This window comes from Emys orbicularis, chromosome 4 (assembly GCF_028017835.1).
Source record: "Emys orbicularis isolate rEmyOrb1 chromosome 4, rEmyOrb1.hap1, whole genome shotgun sequence".
Lineage (NCBI taxonomy): Eukaryota > Metazoa > Chordata > Testudines > Emydidae > Emys > Emys orbicularis.
The window spans coordinates 33,818,095-33,845,778 of NC_088686.1; the positions used below are offsets into that span (position 1 = coordinate 33,818,095).

The following is a 27,684-nucleotide window of genomic DNA, read 5'->3' on the forward strand; positions in this document are numbered from 1 at the left end:
CTGCTGGCCCCTACTTATACAGCCCCAAATGCCGTTAGTCTTTTTGGCAACAAGGGCACACTGTTGACTTATATCCAGCTTCTCGTCCACGGTAACCCCTAGGTCCTTTTCTGCAGAACTGCTACCTAGCCATTCGGTCCCTAGTCTGTAGCAGTGCATAGGATTCTTCCGTCCTAAGTGCAGGACTCTGCACTTGTCCTTGTTGAACCTCATCAGATTTCTTCTGGCCCAATCCTCTAATTTGTCTCGGTCCCTCTCTATGCTATCCCTACCCTCCAGCATATCTACCACTCCTCCCAGTTTAGTATCATCTGCAAACTTGCTGAGGATGCAATCCACGCCATCCTCCAGATCATTAATGAAGATATTGAACAAAACTGGACCCAGAACCGACCCTTGGGACACTCCGCTTAAACTGAATATATGAAATGTCTGGTACCAGATTACCCCGTTATCATGTTGTGTGGTACTCTTAGGTCCTCTGATAAATAAAACAAGTATTGGAAAAGCAAAGATTCTCAGACAGCATTGCTTGGGTTAGAAATATGTGGGATATTTTTATTATAGGAGAGCTTACAAGTAACTTTAAAATAGGATCCAGTGATGATTTTATAATCTTTCTCCAGTTTTGGAATATAGAATCATAGAATTGTAGGACTGGAAAGGGCCTCGAGAGGTCATCTAGTCTAGTCCCTTGCACTCACGGCAGGATTAAGTATTAGCTAGACTACCCTTGACATGCGTTTGTCTAACCTGCTCTTAAAAATCTCCAATGATGGAGATTCCACAACCTCCCTAGACAATATACTCCAGTGCTTAACTACTTTGACAGTTAGGAAGTTTTTCCTGATGTCCAACCTAAACTGCCCTTGCTGCAATTTAAGCCCATTGCTTCTTATCCTATCCTCAGAAGTTAAGGAGAACAATTTTTCTCCCTCCTCTTTGTAGCAACCTTTTATGTACTTGAAAACTGTTATCATGTCCCCTCTCAGTCTTCTCTTCTCCAGACTAAACAAACCCAATTTTTTCAATCTTCCCTCAGAGGTCATGTTTTCTAGACCTTTAATCATTTTTGTGGCTCTTCTCTGGACTTTCTCCAATTTGTCCACATCTTTCCTGAAATGTGGCGCCCAGAACTGGACACAATGCTCCAGTTGAGGTCTAATCAGCACCAGGGCCGCCCAGAGGCTTCAGGGGACCTGGGGCAAAGCAATTTCGGGGGCCCCTTCCATAAAAAAAAGTTGCAATACTATATAATACTATATTCTCGTGGGGGCCCCTGTGGGACCTGAGACCTGGGGCAAATTGCCCCACTTGCCCCCCCCCCTCTGTGCGGTCCTGATCAGCACAGAGCAGAGTGGAAGAATTACTTCTTGTGTCTTGCTTACAATGCTCCTGCTAATACATCCCAGAATGATGTTTGCTTTTTTTGCTACAGTGTTACACTGTTGGCTCATATTTAGCTTGTGATCCACTCTGACCCCCAGATCCCTTTCTGCAGTACTCCTTCCTAGGCAAAAACAACCAAGAGTCCGGTGGCACCTTAAAGACTAACAGATTTATTTGGGCATAAGCTTTCGTGGGTAAAAAATCTCACTTCTTCAGGCAGTCATTTCCCATTTTGAATGTGTGCAACTGATTGTTCCTTCCTAAGTGGAGTACTTTTGCATTTGTCCTTATTGAATTTCATCCTTTTTACTTCAGACAGTTTGTCCAGATCATTTTGAATTTTAATCCTATCCTCCAAAGCACTTGCAACCCCTCCCAGCCACTGATAAATTACTCTCTGGGAATGTTTTTCCAACCAGTTATGCACCCACCTTATAGTAGCTCCATCTAGGTTGTATTTCCCTAGTTTGTTTATGAGAAGACCGTATCAAAAGCTTTACTAAAGTCAAGATATACCACATCTACCACTTCCCCCCATCCACAACGCTTGTTACCCTGTCAAAGAAAGCTTTTTGACACGATTTGTTCTTGACAAACCCGTGCTGTTACTTATCACCTTATTATCTTCTAAGTGTTTACAAACTGATTGCTTAAATATTTGCTCCATTATCTTTCTGGGTGCTGAAGTTAAACTGGCTGGTTTATAATTCCCCAGGTTGTCCTTATTTCCCTCTTTATAGATTGGCACGATATTTGCCCTTTTCCAGTCCTCTGGAATCTCTTCCGTCTTCCATGACTTTTCAAAGATAATCGCTAATGGCTCAGATAACTCCTCAGTCAGCTCCTTGAGTATTCTAGGATGTATTTCATCAGGACCTGGTGACTGGTAGACATCTAACTTGTCTAAGTAATTTTTAACTTGTTCTTTCCCTATTTAAGCCTCTGAACCTAACTAATTTTTACTGGCATTTACTGTGTTAGACGTCCAATTGCTACTAACCTTTTTGGTGAAAACTGAAACAAAAAGGTCAATGAGCACTTCTGTCATTTCCACATTTTTTGTTATTGGTTTCCCCCCCTCATTGAGTAATGGGCCTACCCTGTCCTTGATCTTCCTCTTGCTTCTAATGTATTTGTAGAATGTTTTCTTCTTTCCTTTTATGTCTCTAGCTAGTTTAATCTCACTATGTGCCTTGGCCTTTCTAATTTTGTCCCTACATAATTGTGTTATTTTTTATATTCATCCTTCGTAATTTGACCAGTTTCCACTTTTTGTGGGATTCTTTTTTGAGTTGCAGATCACTGAAGATCTCCTGGTTAAGCCAGGGTGGTCTCTTGCCATACTTCCTATCTTTCCTATACAGTGGGATAGTTTGCTCTTGTGCCCTTAGCAATGTCTCTTTCAGAAACTGCCAACTCTCTTGAACTGTTTTTCCCCTTAAACTTGCTTCCCATGGGATCTTACCTACCAACTCCCTGAGTTTGCTGAAGTCTGCCTTCTTGAAATCCATTGTCTTTAATGTGCTGTTTTCCTCCTACCATTCTTTAGAACCATCAACAATCTGACAACAGTACATTCACTAAGGGTCAGATAAATATTTTTTTTTATTATAAATCCAGTGCATTCTTCCCCAGTCATTGTAGGTATCTAATTGTAGTATTTGATACATTTCTTTTTGCTTTTTCCTATTTGATAGGAATTATCCTACACTGCCTCTCCACCTGCCACACCTCTTCACCCATTCTATGTTAGGAAATAATTTAAAATAAGAAACGATAAAAACATGTTAAGACTATGTAGTGCAAACTGGGCAATAATTAGTCATGACTATGTGTTCCAATGGATGTCTTGCTTGTGGCCTGTGGTGACTGCAAAAGCGCGATCAAAACAATGTCTAAAGATACAATCCCCAGAGTCAAGATAAAAACAAAAACAAAACAAAAAAACTTCTGGAATCTAGAGTCATTCTCTAGGTCCCTGCCAGAGTTGAGGACATTGGTGCACCTCAGTCCCTCCTATTCTCTCCCCGTGGCACTCAATAGTTTAGCCTCCAGAGGGCTGTAATGTTTGAGTATAATCCAGATTATTGGGCTCAATGCAAGGGTAATTGGGTGGGGTTTATTCATAGATTCATAGATTCATAGATTCTAGGACTGGAAGGGACCTCGAGAGGTCATTGAGTCCAGTCCCCTGCCCGCATGGCAGGACCAAATACTGTCTAGACCATCCCTGATAGACATTTATCTAACCTACTCTTAAATATCTCCAGAGATGGAGATTCCACAACCTCCCTAGGCAATTTATTCCAGTGTTTAACCACCCTGACAGTTAGGAACTTTTTCCTAATGTCCAACCTAGACCTCCCTTGCTGCAGTTTAAGCCCATTGCTTCTTGTTCTATCCTCAGAGGCTAAGGTGAACAAGTTTTCTCCCTCCTCCTTATGACACCCTTTTAGATACCTGAAAACTGCTATCATGTCCCCTCTCAGTCTTCTCTTTTCCAAACTAAACAAACCCAATTCTTTCAGCCTTCCTTCATAGGTCATGTTCTCAAGACCTTTAATCATTCTTGTTGCTCTTCTCTGGACCCTTTCCAATTTCTTCACATCTTTCTTGAAATGCGGTGCCCAGAACTGGACACAATACTCCAGCTGAGGCCTAACCAGAGCAGAGTAGAGCGGAAGAATGACTTCTCGTGTCTTGCTCACAACACACCTGTTAATACATCCCAGAATCATGTTTGCTTTTTTTGCAACAGCATCACACTGTTGACTCATATTTAGCTTGTGGTCCACTATATCCCCTAGATCCCTTTCTGCCGTACTCCTTCCTAGACAGTCTCTTCCCATTCTGTATGTGTGAAACTGATTTTTTCTTCCTAAGTGGAGCACTTTGCATTTGTCTTTGTTAAACTTCATCCTGTTTAACTCAGACCATTTCTCCAATTTGTCCAGATCATTTTGAATTATGACCCTGTCCTCCAAAGCAGTTGCAATCCCTCCCAGTTTGGTATCATCCGCAAACTTAATAAGCGTACTTTCTATGCCAATATCTAAGTCGTTAATGAAGATATTGAACAGAGCCGGTCCCAAAACAGACCCCTGCGGAACCCCACTCGTTATGCCTTTCCAGCAGGATTGGGAACCATTAACAACAACTCTCTGAGTACGGTTATCCAGCCAGTTATGCACCCACCTTATAGTAGCCCCATCTAAATTGTATTTGCCTAGTTTGTCGATAAGAATATCATGCGAGACTGTATCAAATGCCTTACTAAAGTCTAGGTATACCACATCCACAGCTTCTCCCTTATCCACAAGACTCGTTATCCTATCGAAGAAAGCTATCAGATTGGTTTGACATGATTTGTTCTTTACAAATCCATGCTGGCTGTTCCCTATCACCTTACCACCTTCCAAGTGTTTGCAGATGATTTCCTTAATTACTTGCTCCATTATCTTCCCTGGCACAGAAGTTAAACTAACTGGTCTGTAGTTTCCTGGGTTGTTTTTATTTCCCTTTTTATAGATGGGCACTATATTTGCCCTTTTCCAGTCTTCTGGAATCTCTCCCGTCTCCCATGATTTTCCAAAGATAATAGCTAGAGGCTCAGATACCTCCTCTATTAGCTCCTTGAGTATTCTAGGATGCATTTCATCAGGCCCTGGTGACTTGCAGGCATCTAACTTTTCTAAGTGATTTTTAACTTGTTCTTTTTTTATTTTATCTGCTAAACCTACCCCCTTCCCATTAGCATTCACTATGTTAGGCATTCCTTCAGACTTCTCGGTGAAGGCCGAAACAAAGAAGTCATTAAGCATCTCCGCCATTTCCAAGTTTCCTGTTACTGTTTCTCCCTCTTCACTAAGCAGTGGGCCTACCCTGTCTTTGGTCTTCCTCTTGCTTCTAATGTATTGATAAAAAGTCTTCTTGTTCCCCTTTATTCCCGTAGCTAGTTTGAGCTCATTTTGTGCCTTTGCCTTTCTAATCTTGCCCCTGCATTCCTGTGTTGTTTGCCTATATTCATCCTTTGTAATCTGTCCTAGTTTCCATTTTTTGTATTAGATCATGCAAGATCTCGTGGTTAAGCCAAGGTGGTCTTTTGCCACATTTTCTATCTTTCCTAACCAGCGGAATAGCTTGCTTTTGGGCCCTTAATAGTGTCCCTTTGAAAAACTGCCAACTCTCCTCAGTTGTTTTTCCCCTCAGTCTTGATTCCCATGGGACCTTACCTATCAGCTCTCTGAGCTTACCAAAATCCGCCTTTCTGAAATCCATTGTCTCTATTTTGCTGTTCTCCCTTCTACCCTTCCTTAGAATTGCAAACTCTATGATTTCATGATCACTTTCACCCAAGCTGCCTTCTACTTTCAAATTCTCAACGAGTTCCTCCCTATTTGTTAAAATCAAGTCTAGAACAGCTTCCCCCCTAGTAGCTTTTTCAACCTTCTGAAATAAAAAGTTGTCTGCAATGCAGTCCAAGAATTTGTTGGATAGTCTGTGCCCCGCTGTGTTATTTTCCCAACATATATCCGGATAGTTGAAGTCCCCCATCACCACCAAATCTTGGGCTTTGGATGATTTTGTTAGTTGTTTAAAAAAAGCCTCATCCACCTCTTCCACCTGGTTAGGTGGCCTGTAGTAGACTCCTAGCATGACATCACCCTTGTTTTTTACCCCTTTTAGCCTAACCCAGAGACTCTCAACACTTCCATCTCCTATGTCCATCTCTACCTCAGTCCAAGTGTGTACATTTTAAATATATAAGGCAACACCTCCTCCCTTTTTCCCCTGTCTATCCTTCCTGAGCAAGCTGTATCCATCCACACCAACATTCCAATCATGTGTATTATCCCACCAAGTTTCAGTGATGCCAACAATGTCATAGTTGTATTTATTTATTAGCACTTCCAGTTCTTCCTGCTTATTACCCATACTTCTCGCATTTGTATATAGGCATCTAAGATACTGGTTTGATCTTTCCTCCCAGTTTTGTCCTGACCCTCCTTTCTCTCTGCCAATATAGCCCACACTCCCTCTCGTTTCCGACCCATCTCCCAGGTCTCCATGTTCCCCACTTACCTGCGGGCTTTGCTCACCTGTCCCCGTCGAACCTAGTTTAAAGCCCTCCTCACTAGGTTAGCCAGTCTGTGTCCAAATAGGGTCTTTCCCCTCCTCGAAAGGTGAACGCCATCTCTGCCTAGCAGTCCTTCCTCAAATAGCATCCCGTGGTCTAGGAAGCCAAAGCCCTCCTGGCGACACCATCTTCGCAGCCAGGCATTCACCTCCATGATGCATCTGTCTCTGCCCGGGCCCCTACCTTTGACAGGAAGAATTGAAGAGAATACCACCTGCGCTCCAAACTCCTTCACCCGTACTCCCAGAGCCCTGTAGTCACTCTTGATCCGCTCAGTGTCACACCACGCAGTATCATTTGTGCCCACATGGATGAGTAGCATGGGGTAGTAGTCAGAGGGCTGGATAATCCTCGACAATGCCTCCGTAACGTCTCGGATACGGGCTCCCGGCAGGCAGCATACCTCCCGAGATGAAATGTCAGGGCAACAGATGGGCGCCTCCGTCCCCCTCAGCAGAGAGTCTCCGACCACCTGGGATATGTGCAGGAGGTTAGGCTATACCATCTGGTGATCCCTTCTTGCCTTAACCTCTGACTCTGTGAGAAGAAGAGAGTATCCCATGAAGAGATCTGTGATTAATTATCATTCACATTTATTATGGTAGGATATAAGGGCCAACAAAGAATGGGACTGCATTGTGCTAGGCACTGTTCAAACACGGAGTAGTAGGCAGTCCCTGCCCTGAAGAGCTTACAATCTAAATGACAAGGCAGACACAGTGTGAGGGAAGAGATGTAACACACAAACAAAGAAAAATGTGTTGGCAGCAAATGGCATGTAAGTTCCACAACTTTTTGTTGTTGTTGTTGTTTTGTTTTGGTGGGTTTAGTTAGGAGGAGATAAGCTAAATGGAAAGAAAAATGAAGGTAAAGAAGATGAGGGGGACAGTGCATGGGAGAGGAGGGTTGGGTAGGTGTGTAGTGAATCTGAGGTGAAGGGATTGTGAGGGCAGGGGAGGAAGAAGGTGTATGAAACAGCCAATCAGCATATGGCAGAGAAAGTCCAGTGAAGACTGTAGAAAGTTCTCAAAAATGTCCAAAGGTCCCTGCTTTGACTGCTTCTCCTCCTACCAGCTGTAAAGCTGCTATCTGGGTTTTTCATTTACCAGGCATTAAAAAGATGTCTTGACCTCCACAGATGCTTCCCTCTGATGCAGGATCCTGATGGCCATCATTTCTATGTACAGCCTGTACGAATAAAAATAATTCAATATGTTTTTCATTATGTAGTTCCCAGTCATTTGGCCTAGTTTCTTGTTTTCTTTCCTCCCTATCAATTGTTCTACTGCTTGCTACTTTCCCACTGCTCTCTCCTGATTTATAGAAGACCATTCCTTGAGAATAAAACAATTTTGTCTTTGTTAATGAGTCTTCTCATGGAGTGGCCCACTCCCAGTCCAGAACATTCTTCTTTCAGTTTGTCCTCCACCCACACCCTGTTGCCTTTCCAGGATTTTTCCAGCTTTGGAAGCATTTTCTGGGATCTTATTCTCTCCTGCAGAGGCAAATGGGCAGAGCTCTCCAGCAGTCTCTCCATATTGGCAGAGAAACACTCCATAAGTGGAGCCATTCAGAAATAAGACACAATTCATCTATTTCTTCCTTTGTGTGCCATTGCTTTTTTCAGTGAATTTGTAAGAGGCCAAGTAATGTCTGTACATCCTTTAATAATTTTAACAGTAAGGATGATCTATTTAAAAACCTTTTTACCTGTGTGATGGCTGAAACCAGGTCCTAGTTTAGTCATTGAAAGCTCTCAGAACACACATATAACTTTAAAACATTTCAAACATCCTTGTCAAATAAAGTTGTTCTGCACTTTCATTTTTGGTGGAACATGGTTCTCTAAATTTTATAAAGATGAACTGGTATGTAGTTTATGCATCCATACTGAGATCTGATTCTGTTTCCAATGAAATTAGTAAAACTTATGCTGAGTGCAGGAATGAGCGCTTCCTTGTGAAATTGATGTTCCAGTTTGTCCATCATTTGCTTAGGCAATATTTTTCTTTCTATACCTCATTCTGATATTACCGTGGCCCTAATTACAAATTGTAAAAAGGTTGTCTTTCCCTTATCTAGAGCAGATAACTGCATTTAAACACATTTTTAGTTTTTTATGACACTTTCCCATTATCTCAGGTTGTATATAAGATAAATAGATTTTAAAAATATTTATTTTTGTACTTTTAATTGTCTGAGAATCATTGTGAGATGCTAAAATTTGATCCACCATTTTGAGATAATTGATGCAGTCATTTGAAAGTACTTATGTGGAGTAATATTGCATAAACGTTTTAAATATTAGAACTTTGTTGCTGGTGCTGTTTTAATTTTGAATGTCAACTGCCTCCTCTTGTTCTCTAGGCTGGGTCTTGATCTTCTGTGTTTTACTGTAAATAGCGGATATTTTTCTGTTGTGTATTGCTGAAGCATGCTTGTGCATTGCCTTACTGTCTCTTACGTCATAAGTTACTTATCACTTGATTATCCCAGTCATTTCTTCTTTTTAGTTAGCTGACTATACAGCTAACCAGTGTTTCAGTTGGAAAGCAGGTTTAGTGAAACTACAGTCTGGTTTGCTATATGGTTTTAGACACAGAGGGCTGATTGTTATATGAATCTCTTGATTAGTAGCTTTTCACTATCTGATTCCAGAAATCTTTTCTTTATATGTGTTGGCCCTGTAGGCTTCTAGTTTCTTTCTTAGGTAATCTTGATCTTTCTTAGCTTTTTGAATAAATACATTTCAGACTTTTCAATTCCCTGTATGTATATGTTAGTCAGTTTTCTTTGCTAATCGGTCAAAGTAATAAAAATTTCCATTTCAGTCTGTCATATGACAAACATGACATGATAGACTCCATCCTCTGCCCAATGAAATTAAACAATGGCAATGGCAAAACTCTCGTTAACTTCAATGAGAGCAGGATTAGACCAAATATGAATTTTCCAAAACTTTTCCCTAATAGTAAAATTTTGTTTATGAGCATATAAGAGTTCGTATGTGTATGAGACTGAAAGAGTGTAGCTGCATGTGAAGGGGAGGAAAGGATTTTTGGAATGATTCATATGGACTGCGTTCAAATAGTGCAATAATCTTGTGAATTATTGAAAGCTGAATTGCATTGTGGGCGTAGAATGTAAAGACTGCATATGAGAGGAAAATATTCCTTTTATGACTGGATCCATCTATGAGTTGTAGACTCCCAGAATACAGGAGGCCAAGATGCATGAGTAGTGGAAAGCCTTAGGCACATGTTGAAGTCAGTTATATAATATGGTCCAAGGCAGCTCACATTGAAATCAAAAGGGCATTTCCATTATCTTAGCAGAAATTAGATCAGGCCTGATAGGCATAAAAGTTAACATATGTCTAAATGGTCCAGTCAGGATGGCTGAACAGAATTGTTTGCAGTTGAGTATCAGGCTAAGTATTCTAAGAATGCGTGTCTGTAAGTTTATCTTATCTTTTATCTTTGCCACAAAGCTTTCAATGATATGGTAAAATCTAGTAGATAGTGTTTTAAGAATTTGGTTTTTTAAAGACTGTATTTTTATGTCATGGTTTTATGCTGTGCTGATATTTTGGCCTTGTAAATAATGTTAAATTATATAATTTTCTTTGACTGTATTGAATTCAAGCATATAAGGACAGATACAGTCTCCAAGAAAGGACCAGTATTTTATGGTCAAAGTTGTTGCCTTTCATCTAATCTAATTGATTAGAACAAATGTGTGTGTGAGAAAGAGAGAGAGAGAGAATAAATATATCTTTCCTATAGAGTCCAACTCTTACCTTTTTCAACGATTGCTGAAACAAGGCAGTTTCACCTAAATAACTAGCTAACTGGTGTTCACCTACAATATGGAAAATAATTCCCTTCACTGCAGGAATTATTGAGTGAAATTCTGTGGCCTGTTATGCAGGAGGACAGATTAGATGATCATAGTGGTCCCTTCTGGCCTTAGGATCTATGACCTGTTCATCTGTAATCAGTCCATTGTTGTTGGCAAAAATGTTGTTGTAGCTATGTTGGTTCCAGGATATTAGAGAGACAAGGTGGGTGAGGTAATATCTTTTATTGGACCAACTTCTGTTGGTGAAAGAGAGAAGCTTTCGAATTTACACAAAGCTCTTGTTCAGGTCTGGGAAAGGTACTCAGCATCTCAGCTAAATACAAGGTGGAACAGATTGTCAAGCATAAGGAGTTAACACATGTTACAAGAGATTGATGGTGTCTTATGCTTAACCACCTGTTCCACCTTGTATCTGGCTGTGACACTCTGAGTACAGTTCCCAGAACTGAAGTAGAGCTCTGTGTAAGCTTGAAAGCTGGTCTCTTTCACCAACAGAAGTTGGTCCAATAAAAGATTTTACCTTACCTACCTTGCATCTGTGATCAAGTAAATTGTAAGAACAACTGCAAAGCTATTTGCCGACCTGATTTTTTCATCTGGTTTACCATCAGAAGAATTTTACTATGTTTGATATTAAACATTTAACCCCTTTGCTCACTTCTACTACAGTTTGTGTGTTACACCAAAGAGAAAAGATGATCTTTTTAGTGTAGACCTTGTATTGTATTATCAGCATTTCAAAGTAACTTAATAGGTAGATATGGCAACATTTCATGGATGAAGAAACTGAGTCAGAGAAGATAAGTGACTTGCTCAAAGCCACAAAAGGGTTCAGTGTCAAAGCAAAGTTAAAACTCAGACCACTAGATTATATCTTTTTGTACAGTAGTGTTCTGTATTAATGAGAATGATAATTATGAATTTTATTAGTAAATGATCGTTTTATTCCAGATTAAAACCTTAGACCAAAATATCCTCTCACCAATATGTTCTAACACTGAAATGTCCAGTCTCCATTGCCTCTATGATAATGCACCTGGAACTGAATTTCATCTCACCCTAAGTGAACTGCTTTGGCAGTTTTTCACCTGTGTTGAAGTCACCGTGCAAGGAAATTGTAGACCCATGTTCAAAATATTCTTCTCTTGCCTCAGTTGTATAATAGTACTAGGCCATTTGGCTGCAATTGTGATTTTTAATCAGTAGGTCATTAACTTCAATGACATCAGCGCTTTGCCAATAGGTATTTCAATTGGAGTAATGAAGATAATTGCATCATACATGTAGATGCATACCCCTGCACTGTTGGCTACATAAAAAATCAGTAACTCTCATTTGTATTATCAGGAATTTAGAAAGAAGATAATGTGTCAGAAAGAGAATAACAGAGAGAGGGGGTCATAGAAACAAACAGTTAATTTCTTTAGTAGTATTGAAGATCATAGTAATAGGAAGAGAATTAAGGTAGTCTAAATAAAGGTGTAATATGAGCAGTTCATTCATTGTTTCTGCTTGAAAGGGAACAGAACAATCATATAACTTTCAAGGGAAATTGGGAGTAATATCAGGGGACCGTGCTAAAGATGCAACAGATGCAACCATGAACAGTGTTCATGGAAGAGAAACAGGGAGTACACAGTTCAGAGTATGTTGGAACATTAAATTGACTTCTGGGTTCCCATCAGTTTGCTAATTAGTTTACTTCCCATTCCTCCACAAGAGAGAATACTTTCCCTTAGGACACTTTTAAGCACACTTGAAAAAAAACCTGAAAGTATTTTCCCAAAATAGAATTTGATCTGCATTGCAGAAAAGAGGAGTTTAGGTTTAGTGTGCAAATAATTTGATTGCAGATCTGCTGACCTTATAGACACCTGTGAACACTATTACTAACTGACTGACCAAGCAGAAGGAAGGTCATACACAAGATTAGTAGTATTTTGCGTCTATCAAAACATTATTTTCTTTGAAGACATTAAAATGTGTTTGAATTGGTTTTATTGTTCACTTTCATATTAATCAGGTTAAAAATGCACTTTGATGTAAGTATCATTAAAATTTCACTTGGTAGGAAAAATTTATTCATTATGAACAAATTTATTGCTTGATTGGGTTGCACTTTTAAAAGGTGAAGAACTACAAATTAAAATTGTTGGTTTCCAGTATGAAAGAAAAATGTATGGATAGAAGGTAAATACCATTTACTAGAAATGCATGATGTTTATCTTGCATAATTACTAATCAAGATTCATAGACTGTTTTACACTTTTCATCACTTACTTTTTTATTTTGTTCTCTGGAACCGGTGATGATTGAAAGTGTAATTTCTAAAATACTAAATATACTGTGTTCTGCATCGATGGACATGGTTGGTGTGACGTTGTGCAGTCTACATGGTTTTATAAAAAATTTGATAATAAGTGACTATAATGCAAATGGGATATGCTTTGTGCAAAAGGTCTCTTGTAAGGTATCATTACAAAGCTCATAATCTACTGAGTGTGATCATCCTATTTGTAGAAATGTACCACTCTTGTATCTAAAACTAGAAATATAAAATGTAACTCTGAGGGCCTATTGTAATTATGTAAAGTGTGGGCCATTAATGATGGTTTGGAATCTTGATGACTCCCATTGTCTGCAGATGGCTGTTTACCTGTGAGTCTCCCTGTATATGTGTGTGCTGGCAAGTGAGTAATGAAGTCTTGCAGTGACATGTGATCATGTCACCTGAACTGGAATCCATCTTTAACCTGGTGCTTTTCCAGTGAGGGGAGGGGGTGGGAACCCAGAGGAACAAAGGGTTCCCGCCTTATGCAAAAGATATATAAAGGGGTGGGAGAGAACAGAGGGGGAGAGGAGCCATCATGGAGAATCCCCTAGATAACACCTAAGCTGGAACAAAAGCTGTACCAGGGGAAAGAATTGTGCCCAGGCCTGGAAGGTGTCCAGTCTGAGAAAAACTTACTGAAGCATCTCTGAGGGTGAGATTATCTGTATCTAGTTTGATTAGGCATAGATTTGCGCATTTTATTTTATTTTGCTTGTGACTTACTTTGTTCTGTCTGTTACTACTTGGAACTACTTAAATCCTACTGTCTGTATTTAATAAAATCACTTTTTATTTAGTAACTTACTCAGAGTATGTATTAATACCTGGGGGAGCAAACAGCTGTGCATATCTCTCTATCAGTGTTATAGAGGGCGAACAATTTATGAGTTTGCCTTGCGTAAGCTTTATGCAGGGTAAAACGGATTTATCTGGGTTTAGACCCCATTGGGAGTTGGGCATCTGAGTGCTAAAGACAAGCACACTCCTGTGAGCTGGTTTCGGGTAAACTTGCAGCTTTGGGACTAGTAATTCAGACCCTGAGTCTTTGTTAGAGCAGACTGGAGTGTCTGGCTCAGCAAGACAGGGTGCTGGAATCCTGAGCTGGCAGGGAAAACAGAAGCAGGGGTAGTCTTTGCACATTGGGTGGCGGCTCCCAAGGGGGTTTCTGTGATCCAACCCGTCACAGTGGCGTACTCGAGCAGGATCTGTGCACAGCTGATTGCTTTGAGATACTGGTAGTGATTTTAAGTGAGTTTTAAGTGTGGTGGCTGGAGAACAGACAAAGTGGTTACTGGTTTGTTATTTTCTGTTTGCTTATTTCGGGAAAGGAAATTAGGGACAGAAAAGGAAGCAAAATAAGTAAGAATGAAGATCAAAAGAAGCTAAAACTACACAAGTTGCAAATTGCCCAGAAAGACTGAACAATGGGCGCTGGAAATGTCTCTGTTAACTAAGAAGCCCCTGAGCTGAGTACATCTCAGTTTCAGTGAACTGCAGATGGGTGTGGCCCAACCTCTGTCTGTGCTGAAGCTGACTGGAGTGTCTAACCTAGCAAGACAGGAGGGGAGGGGTGCCTGTTCTGGCAGGAGGGTGTTCTCTGTGGTATCCCAGCTCATCGAGTGGTGGTCTCAAGGGAAGACAAATCGAAACTGATGTACAATTTGCCTGGGAAAAGGCTGACCTGGAAAAAGAAAAGGCTGCCCACCAACCTGGACTTAAGAGACAAAGCAATTAAGACCCAGAAGCATGACCTGGCTGTAATGGAGTGGAAGAGGTGCACAGAGACATGTATCCTGGAGCTGGAAGTTGGGGTCCTGGTGACTGCTGCGGTGGGAACAAACCCCAAGGACTCTAGCTGGAAGCAAACCCAACCTGAGTGAAAGGGGGGGGATTTTGCTGGCCAGCGAAAGGTCCCTCATAGCTGGTAGCTGTGAGCCTACAGCTGGGTCAGGGTCTCTTTCCCTTTTGGGGGACACAGGAGTGTCTGCCCCATAGGGGAGCCCAAAAACGAATTTTAGGTATACTGCCTCCGCCATGGTCAGTGTCCAAGTCTCTGGCAGTAAGTTCAGGAGGAGGGTGTGACGTTGTGCAGTCTACATGGTTTTATAAAAAATTTGATAATAAGTGACTATAATGCAAATGGGATATGCTTTGTGCAAAAGGTCTCTTGTAAGGTATCATTACAAAGCTCATAATCTACTGAGTGTGATCATCCTATTTGTAGAAATGTACCACTCTTGTATCTAAAACTAGAAATATAAAATGTAACTCTGAGGGCCTATTGTAATTATGTAAAGTGTGGGCCATTAATGATGGTTTGGAATCTTGATGACTCCCATTGTCTGCAGATGGCTGTTTACCTGTGAGTCTCCCTGTATATGTGTGTGCTGGCAAGTGAGTAATGAAGTCTTGCAGTGACATGTGATCATGTCACCTGAACTGGAATCCATCTTTAACCTGGTGCTTTTCCAGTGAGGGGAGGGGGTGGGAACCCAGAGGAACAAAGGGTTCCCGCCTTATGCAAAAGATATATAAAGGGGTGGGAGAGAACAGAGGGGGAGAGGAGCCATCATGGAGAATCCCCTAGATAACACCTAAGCTGGAACAAAAGCTGTACCAGGGGAAAGAATTGTGCCCAGGCCTGGAAGGTGTCCAGTCTGAGAAAAACTTACTGAAGCATCTCTGAGGGTGAGATTATCTGTATCTAGTTTGATTAGGCATAGATTTGCGCATTTTATTTTATTTTGCTTGTGACTTACTTTGTTCTGTCTGTTACTACTTGGAACTACTTAAATCCTACTGTCTGTATTTAATAAAATCACTTTTTATTTAGTAACTTACTCAGAGTATGTATTAATACCTGGGGGAGCAAACAGCTGTGCATATCTCTCTATCAGTGTTATAGAGGGCGAACAATTTATGAGTTTGCCTTGCGTAAGCTTTATGCAGGGTAAAACGGATTTATCTGGGTTTAGACCCCATTGGGAGTTGGGCATCTGAGTGCTAAAGACAAGCACACTCCTGTGAGCTGGTTTCGGGTAAACTTGCAGCTTTGGGACTAGTAATTCAGACCCTGAGTCTTTGTTAGAGCAGACTGGAGTGTCTGGCTCAGCAAGACGGGGTGCTGGAATCCTGAGCTGGCAGGGAAAACAGAAGCAGGGGTAGTCTTGGTACATTGGGTGGCAGCTCCCAAGGGGGTTTCTGTGATCCAACCCGTCACAGTTGGTCAGAAGCAATGAAGAAAATTCATTCCCAAATTCCCATCACTAGGGTCAAATGTCCGCAAGACAAGAATTAAAATGTAATTTTGTCATTGAAATTATGAATTAGTCTCTTCACTGGTTTTAGTAAGAGGTGAATAAATCAAATGCTCTTGCACACTTAATATTTAGAGCATTCCTTCTCTTTGCTTTTCGTCATAGTCAAGAACTTTTTATGTTTTAACTACATTCATATTATGTACAGAGGAACTTAATAATGAAACATAAAGGAGATAGCACCCGGAATGTGGTATTTTAAAAAACTTTATTAAAATTAGCTTTCTCTTACTTTCAGTCTAAATTGCAATAACCTAAAATATGTATAAAGTTGGTTTCCATCACAAAACTACCACTTATTTTAACTCAGTTGACAGTCTCATCCCAAGAAATGGCAGACCTAGACAAGCTGGATGTTGCAGCTGAGGATTGAGGTGCTATGGAAGATCTAATTGTATCCTTTGGATTTGCATGTGAATCTCCCCGTCTTCACATGTGAAAGGGAATATGGACAACTCCATAGTATCATTCTTCTTTTCCCAAACCCCCACAGAAGATAGTCTGCAGATCTGGGGATTCTTGGGCAGGCTAGGGTCTGGGAGGACTTGTATCATTGTCTCCCCTTTTGGCACCTAGAACAAATGGAACATCAGTGCAGACAGAAGTAGTGTTAATTCTTTCAATAAAATGGCGCTTGTCCTTCCAGGATGCTCACAGAGATTAGCGATGGGCAACTGCTCGTCTGCCTCCAGAGGGCTGATCTCCAGAGTTCCAGAAGGCTGTTTTCTCCCCCATCCTTTTAATATCTACATGAAGCCTTTGTGAAAAATTGAGACATCATGTTTAAAATACCAGCTACATACAGATTTCACATAGCTCTGTCCTTTACCTCTGACAAAAGTAGTACCATCTTCCAATTCTTCCTCTGCCTGGTTGAGATAAGAACCTGGATGAACGGTGGCTGTCAGAAACTGACCCCAGGCAAGATGGTGAAAAGAGAGAAATACTTTGAGACCCAGCAAACATTATCGCCTTGCTGTCCATTCTAAACGGTCTGCTTTCACATCATCAATTCAATTTGCAACATAGGACTGCTCCTGTACTCCCCATTGCTGCTGGGTGACACAGACACACAGCAACAGATGTGAAAGCAAGAAAAACCTTTTTTTGTACATATACCAATAGACATATACTATCTTATTACACATTGAGCATGCCACAGTAAAACCTGCCTTCGGAATCCAACAGAAATAATGTTAACTTACTATGTGTAGATAGAGCTTTCCAACATTTTTAAAAAGCTCCTTAGTCCATGATGTAGCAGCCTATCTCCTCAGCAACACTAGCTAGTAAAAGCTCATCACTGTGATGCTCCATTCCCAGCACGGACTTCTCAGATACATCAGGTCAAGATCACTGTATCACTTAATCTTAATGTCCTTCTATGGAATGGGTTTAAGGTATAGAAGAGAGCAGTTCCCTGGTTGCTCTGATGACCTTCAACAGCTACATCTGTCAAGAACTATGAAACTGCAAGAGGCAGGGCTTCCTCGTCAATGGGGAAAGGCTTAGAGGAGATAAGAATGACCTTAATCTTGATGTCTTCAGAACAAAGCGTGAAACTCCCATCTTCAGTTTAACCTTTCCACAGCTGAAACTAAAAACAGAAGGGGGGGAGGATAAGTGGAAGAGGAAGAACAAGGAGCGAGGACCAGATGAAAGAGAGAGAGGAGGAGATATATAAAAGCAAAATAAATACGTTAGCCCCAACTGCCTCAGTTCAGAGGAAAATTAGGAGACTGGCCTATTGTGATTTTGGTTATATCTTGGGAGGTATTTGGATGCTACAGTGATGGGTACCATTATAAGAGCATAGGCAGGTCACCATGGTGATGAATGCGATATAAATGTCTATATAGGTACTTTTATGGCCCTCATCCCATAAGTGTCTGAGTGCCTCCCAATCATTAATGGAGTTTATTCTCACAACACCTTTTTGAGGTACTATTTGCATTTTACAGAGGAACTGAAATACAAGGTAGATTAAGTGATTTGCCCAGAAGTAACACATGAAGTCAGTAGGAGAGCAAAGAGCTGAACTCAGGTCTCCTGTGTCCCAGTCAGATCCTAGACTAGACCATCTATCTCTCCACTAACTATCTGTCTTTTCCTATCATTCTGCCTACATGAGAACTGAAGGATCTATCACTAAATTCAGACCCCAGTTCTTCATGTAGGAGGACACATTAGCTGTTCAGTGTTTTACTGCACACTTCCAATTATATATGATAGATCTCCTAATGCATAATAAGACTTTTGAGAAAAGAAACATAACACCTACATGCACCTATATGCTTCCATAATAAAGAATGCAGTCTTTCTACCAGAAATACTAACACGGACAACTGTCTGCTTTCATTTGCCTTTCTATTTTGCTCTTATAACTGTTGGCAGTTTTACCTATAGTACTTTAGCCTAAAATGAAAACCTGTATAGGGTCATAGAGTTTAAGTGTTCGCCATCACTGAGGAAAACATAATTCTTAGAAAGAAATTTACAGTTAATTGAATAATATTATAGAACTATGAAAGATCTACTACAGATACTTCACCTAGTCCATTCCTCTGCCATTGTAGAATGTTTCTCTCTCTGTTATATATTTGCCTCGTTTACATGGATATCTGCTAAGTCATGGTGTCATACTGAGGAAAGGGATCTGGGGGTCATAGTGGATCACAAGCTAAATATGATTCAACAGTGTAACACTGTAGAAAAAAAAGCAAACATTCTGGGATGTATTAGCAGGAGCATTGTAAGCAAGACACAAGAAATAATTCTTCCGCTTTACTCTGTGCTGATTAGGCCCCAACTGGAGTATTGTGTCCAGTTCTGGGCGCCACATTTCAGGAAAGATGTGGACAAATTGGAGAAAGTCCAGAGAAGAGCAACAAAAATGATTAAAGGTCTAGAAAACATGACCTCTGAGGGAAGATTGAAAAAACTGGGTTTGTTTAGTCTGGACAAGAGAAGACTGAGAGGGGACATGATAACAGTTTTCAAGTACTTAAAAGTTGTTACAAGGAGGAGGGAGAAAAAATGTTCTTCTTAACCTCTGAGGCTAGGACAAGAAGCAATGGGCTTAAATTGCAGCAAGGACAGCTTAGGTTGGACATTAGGAAAAACTTCCTAACTGTCAAAGTGGTTAAGCACTGGAATAAATTGCCTAGGGAGGTTGTGAAATCTCCATCATTGGGGATTTTTAAGAGCAGGTTGGACAAACACCTGTCAGGGATGGTCTAGATAATACTTAGTCCTGCGTTGAGTGTAGGGGACTGGACTAGATGACCTCTCGAGATCCCTTCCAGTTCTATGATTCTATGATTCTATGGGCATCCACTATTTCCCTGGGATATTATTCTCCAGGATTATAGGAAGTTTCTAAAAGACAGAAAAGAAAAAGTAAACAGGTTCTGTACTAGGATAAGTATCTTCAATACACGTATTATCTGGAAAAGAGGGTGAATAGTGAATTAGCAAAAACTGCAAATGACAAAACTATATAGATTGGTCAAGACTAGATAAGGCTGTGAGGTATTCCAAAGAAGCCTAACAAAGCTGGGTGAATGAGCAGCACAATAGCAGATGAAATCCATTATCAACAAGTGCAAGGTCATGCACATTTAAAAGACTAATTTGAACTACTTACACACTTTTCTAGCTTCTAAATTAGCTAACCAATAGGGAAATGACCTGGTTGCCATTATGAGCATATCAATGAAACACTCTGCTCAGTGTTCAGCAGTGGTCAAAAAAGTATGTGTGAGAAGGGAATGTTAGGAAGTAAAAAGAATGGGAACGTGAACAATTCCAGAATATTTATAATGCCCTTATATAAACTGATATGACCTCCCCTGGAATACTGTATAGTCACTCTTTCTCAAAAAAAGCTAGAAGAGAAATGGAAGGCAAATGGCAAAGATTGAGACCATTTAATTTGGAGGGGAGATAAAAAAGGGACATGATAGAGGTAAACAAAATAAGGAATAGTACAGAGAATATAAATTAAATGCTACTATTTACCTCTTTTTCACAATACACGAACAAAGAGGGCATTGAATGTAATTGCAAAGCGGCACTAGGATTGTTTTACACAAAATATAACTTGTGAAACTCATTGCCAAGATATATCAGTAAACCAGAAAGTTTAATAGGATTCAACAAGGGATTAGACATCTATATTGATAATGACAATACCCAAATTTTCATTAAATAGAATTTTTAAGAATGAGGAAATATAAATTCTCATGCTTCAGGGTATAAGGCAACCACTAACTAATGAGGGTTAGGACGAAGCTTCCCCCATATACACCTCTACCTCGATATAACGCTGTCCTCGGGAGCCAAAAAATCTTACTGCGTTATAGGTGAAACCGCGGTATATCGAACTTGCTCTGATCCACCAGAGTGCGCAGCCCCGCCCCCCCGGAGCACTGCTTTACCGTGTTATATCCAAATTTGTGTTATATCGGGTGGCGTTATATCGGTGTAGAGGTGTAATAATGGGTAGATTATTCCATTACTGTCCACTCTGGTGTTCCTGATCCTTTCTCTGAAGCAGTGGTCCCCAACCTTTTTGTGGCCAGTAGCGCATTCATGTTTTCAGAAGAGTGTGGCAGGCGCCAACAATTTTTCAAGGCTTATTTTGTATTTGTACATTAAATAATACAAAAAACATCATATTTAATATTACATAATATATGAATCCAGAGAGAAGAGAGAAGCCGGAGAGAAGCCGCGAGGACAGAGAACACCGGCGCCTGCAGCCCCGGAGTATTCTGTTCCCAGCCGGTGTGGGGCCCCGGCTTCTCTCCCCTACTGGGCACTAAGTGGGCCCCGCGCCTGCCGGGGACAGAGAACAACAACGCCCGCAGCCTACAGCCCCGGAGTTCTCTGTCCCCGGCAGGCGCAGGGCCACGGCTTCTCTCCAGCTTAAGCCGCGGCCCCGCACCTGCCAGGGACCGAGAACACCAGCGCCTGCAGCCTGCAGCACCAGAGTTCTCTGTCCCTGGCAGGTGCAGGGCCCCGGCTTCTCTTCCATGCTGGGCACTAGGTGGGCCCCGCGCCTGCCGGGGACAGAGAACAACGGCGCCCGCAGCCTACAACCCCGGAGTTCTCTGTCCCCGGCAAGCGCGGGGCCGCAGCTTCTCTCCGGCTTAAGCTGCGGCCCTGCGCCTGCCAGGGACCGAGAACACCAGCGCCCGCAGCCTGCAGCCCCAGAGTTCTCTGTCCCCAGCAGGCGCAGGGCCGCAGCTTCTCTCTGGCTTAAGCCGAGGCCCCGCGCCTGCCAGGGACCGAGAACACCGGCGCCCGCAGCCTGCAGCCCCGGAGTTCTCTGTCCCCGGCAGGCACGGGGCCGCGGCTTCTCTCCCCTGCTGGGCACTAGGCGGGCGCACATAAATGCCCCGGTGGGTGCCATGGCGCCCACGGGCACTGCTTTGGGGACCACTGCTCTGAAGCATCTGCTATTGGCCACTCTCAGAGACATGATACTAGAGGTGATAGACCACTTGTTTTATCTGGTATGGCAATTCCTGTGTTCCTGTAATTTGTTTTCCCTAGATTATTTGTAGTTTATAAGAATAAAGTTAAAGGGAAAGCTGTTCCGCTTAAAGGCTTTCGAAAAGGATTAGGCTCTGCATCCAATTCTCTTATGATTGTGTAGAGTATAGTTGTACCACAGCATCTAGCCACACCATTTAAAGAGGCTTCCAGAATTTAATTTTTTTTTTTTAAATTAATGGAGATATCCTATCTCCTAGAACTGAAAGGGACCTTGAAAGGTCATTGAGTCCGGCCCCCTGCCTTCACTAGCAGGACCAAGTACTGATTTTGCCCCAGATCCCTAAGTGGCCCCCTCAAGGATGGAGCTCACAACCCTGGGTTTAGCAGGCCAATGCTTAAACCACTGAGCTATCCCTCCCCTCTGAAGGAACATGTCAATTTTGGAAATTTGTAAAATGGCTCTAAGAAGCTATGCTCTCTTTGGGTATGTCTACTCTGCAACTAAACACCCAAAGCTGGTCCGTGTCCGCTGACTTAGGCTGCAGGGATGTTAAATTGCTGTGTAGACATTCGGGGTTGGGCTGGAGCCTGAGTTCTGGGACCCCTTGAGGGAGCAGGGTCCCAGAGCCCAGGCTCCAGCCTGAATGTCTGCACTGCAATTTTACAGTCCTGCAGCCCAAATCCCCACGAGACCAAGTCAGCTGACACAGGCCAGCCACAGGCGTTTAAATGCTGTGTTGACATACCGTCTATGTGTCAAGTCAGATGCTTGTTTTGGGAGAGTAAATAGTAATGCCTATTTTTATATAGCACTTTTCATCAGTAGATCTCAAAGTTCTTCACAATCTTTAATATATTTATCCTCACAACATCCCTGTGAGGTAGGGAAGCATTATCATCTTTGTTTTAGAGATGGTGAACTGAAGCGCAGAAAGACTATGTGACTTGCCCAGGGTCACACAGGAAGTCCATGGCCAGAGGCAGAGTATGGTTTTGTGGGGCCATGGGCCAGAGCAAGTGCCTCCCCCCCTTCTGTCTGCAGTCCCCCCTACTCCCCCTCCCCGCACTCCTGCCGGGAGCAAGGTCAGGGCACAGATGTGCCCATTTTTCTAGGGGCCCCTGCCCTTTGGCCCAGTGACTAATATGCCACTGTCCATAGCAGAGCAGGGAATTTAACCTTGGTCTCCCACATCCGAAGCTAGTGCTCTAACCACTGGACAATCCTTCTCCACTAGTAGTTTTACAGCCTTTAAGATTTCTTCTCACCATTTCCTATGGTTGTTATTACTTGTTACTGTAATGTCTCAGTAGTGGAAATCTGCATGGCCAATTCTTAAAGGAGAAAGGAAGGTTACTTACCAATGATTTGAGTTGTTCAAATGTGTTGCCTTTACAGATATACAATCTCCTATCCTCCGTCCCCCTCTTCTTCAGATTTTCTTTTTATGAATTTAGCAGTTAAAGTGACCTGGGAGAGCTAGGGCCACAGCTTTTTGTGCACCTTCATAAGCAGTTCAGTATTTATGAGGTAGCATACATAAGGTTTAATGACCACTGCTTTCAGCACTGAGAGCATGCTCTTCCCAATAGTGTGGATCTGCAAAGGCAACACACTCAAGCTCCAGATAATGATAAATAGCCTTCTTTTCCTATAATAATATTTAATATAAATGCTTCTGTTTCTCTTTTATGAGGCAAAGCACATACCTGTATTGTGCATCTTAGAAGAGTTGTCACTTTACATTGGTAAAAGAAAATTATCCACTTTCAGTGCTTTCACAAAAAGATTTTTATAGTGAGTAAAAATAGTTATCTGAAAACAGGAATTGGCCAATTTAGAATAATGCATTGCGTAAAATATACTGTATTTATTTATAGTGTTTAATAGACCATCAGAATTTCCATTAAATCCAGTGGGGTTTTTTTGTAAATCAAAGCATAAAAAAGTATCTGACCACCTATATTGATTTCTTTCCCTTGCTGCCTATAACGTATGTCTATTTTTAAGTTTTGATGAATATCTCTATTATTGAATAAAGTAGTTTAGCTAACTGGCATTTTCTTTTAATAAATATTAAAGGCTCCTGTTACTTTCTTAAAAAGCATATCTTGAGCAATTGCATATGTTAAAGATAATGTTTATATAGTTCCATCTGTTGTTACGAAGGCGGCTTTGGTGGTAGTCTGTGTTGTTCAGCTCTATGCTACCCTTATGTGTTGCTTTATACTTAAACAGATGGTGAATCCAGTTGCCGAAGAGGGAAAAATGACAAGAATCAATCGGAAGCCATAGATTTCTAAAAACCTCTAATGAAAATCAGTTGTGTACAGGCTTAGCACTCTTCTACCTCTACATAGAAGTATCATCATTAATCCATAGTAAATAGAAACAGTGTAATTGTAAATAGTGCCTTTTCCTTTTTTTGAAAAAAAAAAGGCAATTTCCTAAAAGAGTACTCTAAGCTTCCACTTGTCCACTACTATTTAGAAACATAAATATGATATGATCCCAAATTAGGAACAAAATATGTGTGTATATAAAAAAATTAAAATACTTTAAAATCGCTTCCTTTATTTACTTGCTAAATTCTAGATTTCCCTTGCAGACATCTAAAATGCTGGCGAGTACGCAGAAAAAAACCTTTTTCTTATGCTTCTCATATTTGCAGCAGTATCAGTGGGGAGAGGGCATCAGCAGAATGTAATGGTCTAAACTGGATTTTGGCTGTATACCCTCAGCATTGCTGTTTTAGCTGAGGAATTATTTTTCACATAATGCTAATCACAGATATTGTATTGTTTTATGTCGTTTTCAGTACATAAAGGGGTAAGAACTCTGTTCTGAATTAATAAATTGTGGCAAAAGATGCTTACAAAGGGAGACTATGTGACTTGCCCAGGGTCACACAGGAAGTCCATGGCAGAGCAGGGAATTTAGTCTTGGTCTTCCACATCCTAAACCTGTGCTTTAACCATTGGACAATCCTTCCCCACTAGTAGTTTTACAGCCTTTAAGATTTCTCCTCACCATTTCCTATGGTTGTTATTTCTTGTTACAGTAATGTTTCAGTAGTGGGAATCTGCAGAGCAAATGAAAATATATTGTGTTAAACCAGCAGTTCCCAAATGTTTTGCCTGCATAACTCCATTTTCAGACTTACTGCTTCCCACGCCCCAGACAGCATGGAGGATGCCATTTTGTAGAGAAAAATGTTGTCCTTCACACATGGGCTCGCAACCCCATCTGCCGATGGAGCAACCTCACTTGGGGGCGCAACCCATAGTTTGGGAACTGCTGGGTTAAACACTGACCATTTTTGGCAGAAGTGCATTTTGGGAAAACTTATGAACAGTCAAATACATACAAATGGATTTCTGGAAATCAAACAGTGGATAAAAATCTGATTTTTTAAAAAACAAATCCAATTTACATGAAAAATCAGATTTGTTTTCATTTTGTTTCTTAAATTATATTTTTTTCTTTGTAAAAATAAACCTGTTGAAAATGAAATCTAAATTTAATACAAAATACGTTAATGCCTAAAATTATAATCTCTTAAACATGTAAATAAAAAATAAATATGCATCCTTAAGCCTCTGTCAAAAACTTTGCGTTAAAGGCTGCTTTTCTATGTAAAGAAACAATCAGAGGAAAAACAGCTAACTTTTGAGATCAAGCTTTATAAATATGGCACAAAAGGTCATGCAGTGTATAAAGGGCTTCATCCTGTGAGGGATACAGAGATTGTGCTTTTGGGTGCAAGACACTGGCAAAGTCATCACAGGCATTGGGACACGGCCTCTGACTTCAGGAGACACCATCATGTGATCTCCTCAGGATCATCCTGAGCCCACCTGGGTCTCATACTCCTATTTTATAGCTTCTCCCTATCAGAGCTCTGACTGGCTCACTTCTCAAATTATGACTGTTTATGAATCCACCCACCATGGAAACGTACCTTCCAGCTCACTGTTCTGCCCAGTAACTACCAACCCTTGCTCCTGGATGGTCCTGAGCACTTCAAGTAAATGGCCTTGCTCTGTCTCCTTGCATGTGTACACAAAGATAGAAACAGAAATCCATTGATTTCACAACTGTCTCCCTCTCTGTCTCTAAACAAATAAAATACTGTAGTGGGTTACATGAGCAGAAGTCTTGGATTCGTGTTAGTTCTTTGTTTTTCTGAGGGTGGCTAGGAGGTGTGGGGCAGAGGAGTTATGTAACAAGGGAGAAAGAGCAGTGTGTGGAACCAGAAAGGTACAACACTGGTGTCAAAGCAGTACAATGGGAAGAAGGTCAACATTCTTCAGAGTGCAGCCTCTAATGTTGATTTCAACACTTAGGAACTAGAGAAAAAACACTGCCATGGCTGCAGGTTGTAAAAAAGACCCTATTTGGGAATATTTTCAAGAAATTCCGTTCCTCTGGGTAAAAAAGGAACACATGCCAGATGTAAACAGTGCAAAAAAGAGATAGTAGGCTTGGTTGTCATAATGAAACAACATTATGAAAAGTGCTCCTCAGAAGGCAGTGACATTGAAGATGATGTGGAATGTCAGAAGAATCTAGATCAGCCGGTTAGTAAACTCAGTTTTGCACCATTCTTATGGACTGACTATCATGCCAGGGTCCAGCTTAGACATAGGGTGTCTGACAGAATGCACTCATTTGAGTGATCAGAGTGCAGGGAGAGAACAGGTGAGCCTTGAGAAAGCTGACAGAGGTAATTAGAGAATCAGGCTTGCCAGCGGGATGGGACAAGGAGCCAATTAGCCCATCAGCCCAGGGCTGATAAAGAGGCAGGAAGGAAGTGCCAAGGGAGGCGGGAGAGAGAGAGGATTAAGGCTAGTTGAGCCCAGTTACTCAGAGGCCTCAAGGGAGAGAGAGACGTCTGTTCCCCTCAGATCCCAGGGAGAGGGCCAAAGAGAGCTGTTGGTGCTGTAAATAGACTCTTGCACAGGGATTGATGTGGAAATCGTGGAGGGAACTTAAAATAAAAAGATATGGTGACGGCACTACCACTGGAGTCCATGCTGTTTCTGTGGGGAGAAGGCAGGAGAGGAGTCATGTCCTGTGACAGAGTATGAATATCCATCCTCTGCAATGTCTACAACTTCAGAGTCATCTGCTGGTACTACCAGCAATGCTGCCACTAAACATATGTCAGACAGTAAATTACTTATTTAAAAAAAAATCTTTTTTTCATCATCCAGTAAAATCAAGGATGAGTTTGTAATCAGGACCAGCAAATTCCAGCAGGACTCCATAAATGAAAAGATTGCACAGTTCATTTATGCAACACATTTTTCGTTCATCTTGTTCAGAACAAAACACTTCCTTGACCTGGTTCAATCCTTACAATCAGGCCACACACACCCTGGTAGAACAGATGTGCAAAAAAATTGATGGGAAATTCTTTAATCTGAGTCTTGATGGGTGGAGCAATGTACACAATGATCCACTAATACGTGCTTGTGTGACAACAGATTGTCTGTCTAAAAGAAACAATTTCAGGAGATCGCTGAAGTACAATGGAAATGTTGATTAAAATCAATTATTTAAATTGAGGCTTTCCATTTGTGATTTAAATCAATCCACCCTGAAATCAAAGGACAGAATCTGTTATGAATGTCTATTTTATAACACATAGAAATCTGCTTAAATGTTTTACTTAATTAAAAAAATGAGCATTTTTTTTTGTAAGAAGGTATGCAAAAGGGCATTATCTAAAAGTTTTCTTCAAAAATGAACTGCTTGAATTAATACATATTAGGAGCTGGGTGAAACCTTGGCATGGATTGAGTTAAAACCTTATTGAGATTAATAGGTGTGAATGCACCCTTCAATTAACATAACTGTAAGGATAAGCCCCCACCTAAGACAAAAAGAGTATGTGAACCCATTCAGGAGCTTTTGCTGAGTATTGTTTTGGGTAGTGGGTAGTGTGTGGGAGAAAACAGAAAAGACAAAAACTGGGAGAGTGAGATAGGAGGAGCAGATAACAGCACAGTGTCTGACCCTGGAAGAAACTCAGGGAGAGGTTTTTGGATCAGGGGTGCAGGCTGAGAAGAGTGTTCTTGGTGTTATGATCAAAGAAGCTGTTTTCTGCTATTTGATTCCTTCTGAATTCAGAGACACAAGACTT

At 41.2% G+C, this 27,684-nt stretch overlaps 1 protein-coding gene across 2 annotated transcripts in view; it reads left to right on the forward strand.

Annotated features, from left to right (window-relative positions):
* EFCAB11 (EF-hand calcium binding domain 11) overlaps nt 1-27,684 on the forward strand; it is a 117,833-nt gene that overhangs the window by 71,522 nt on the left and 18,627 nt on the right. The window contains exon 6 of one of the 2 annotated variants that reach the window (XM_065403535.1): nt 23,775-23,815. The exons of the other annotated variant lie outside the window; for it this stretch is intronic. Within the exon in view, the coding sequence (XP_065259607.1) occupies nt 23,775-23,781 (7 nt within the window). The 3' untranslated portion in view covers nt 23,782-23,815. Of the gene's footprint in view, nt 1-23,774; nt 23,816-27,684 lie in introns of those variants that run through there. 2 annotated transcript variants of the gene reach the window in all.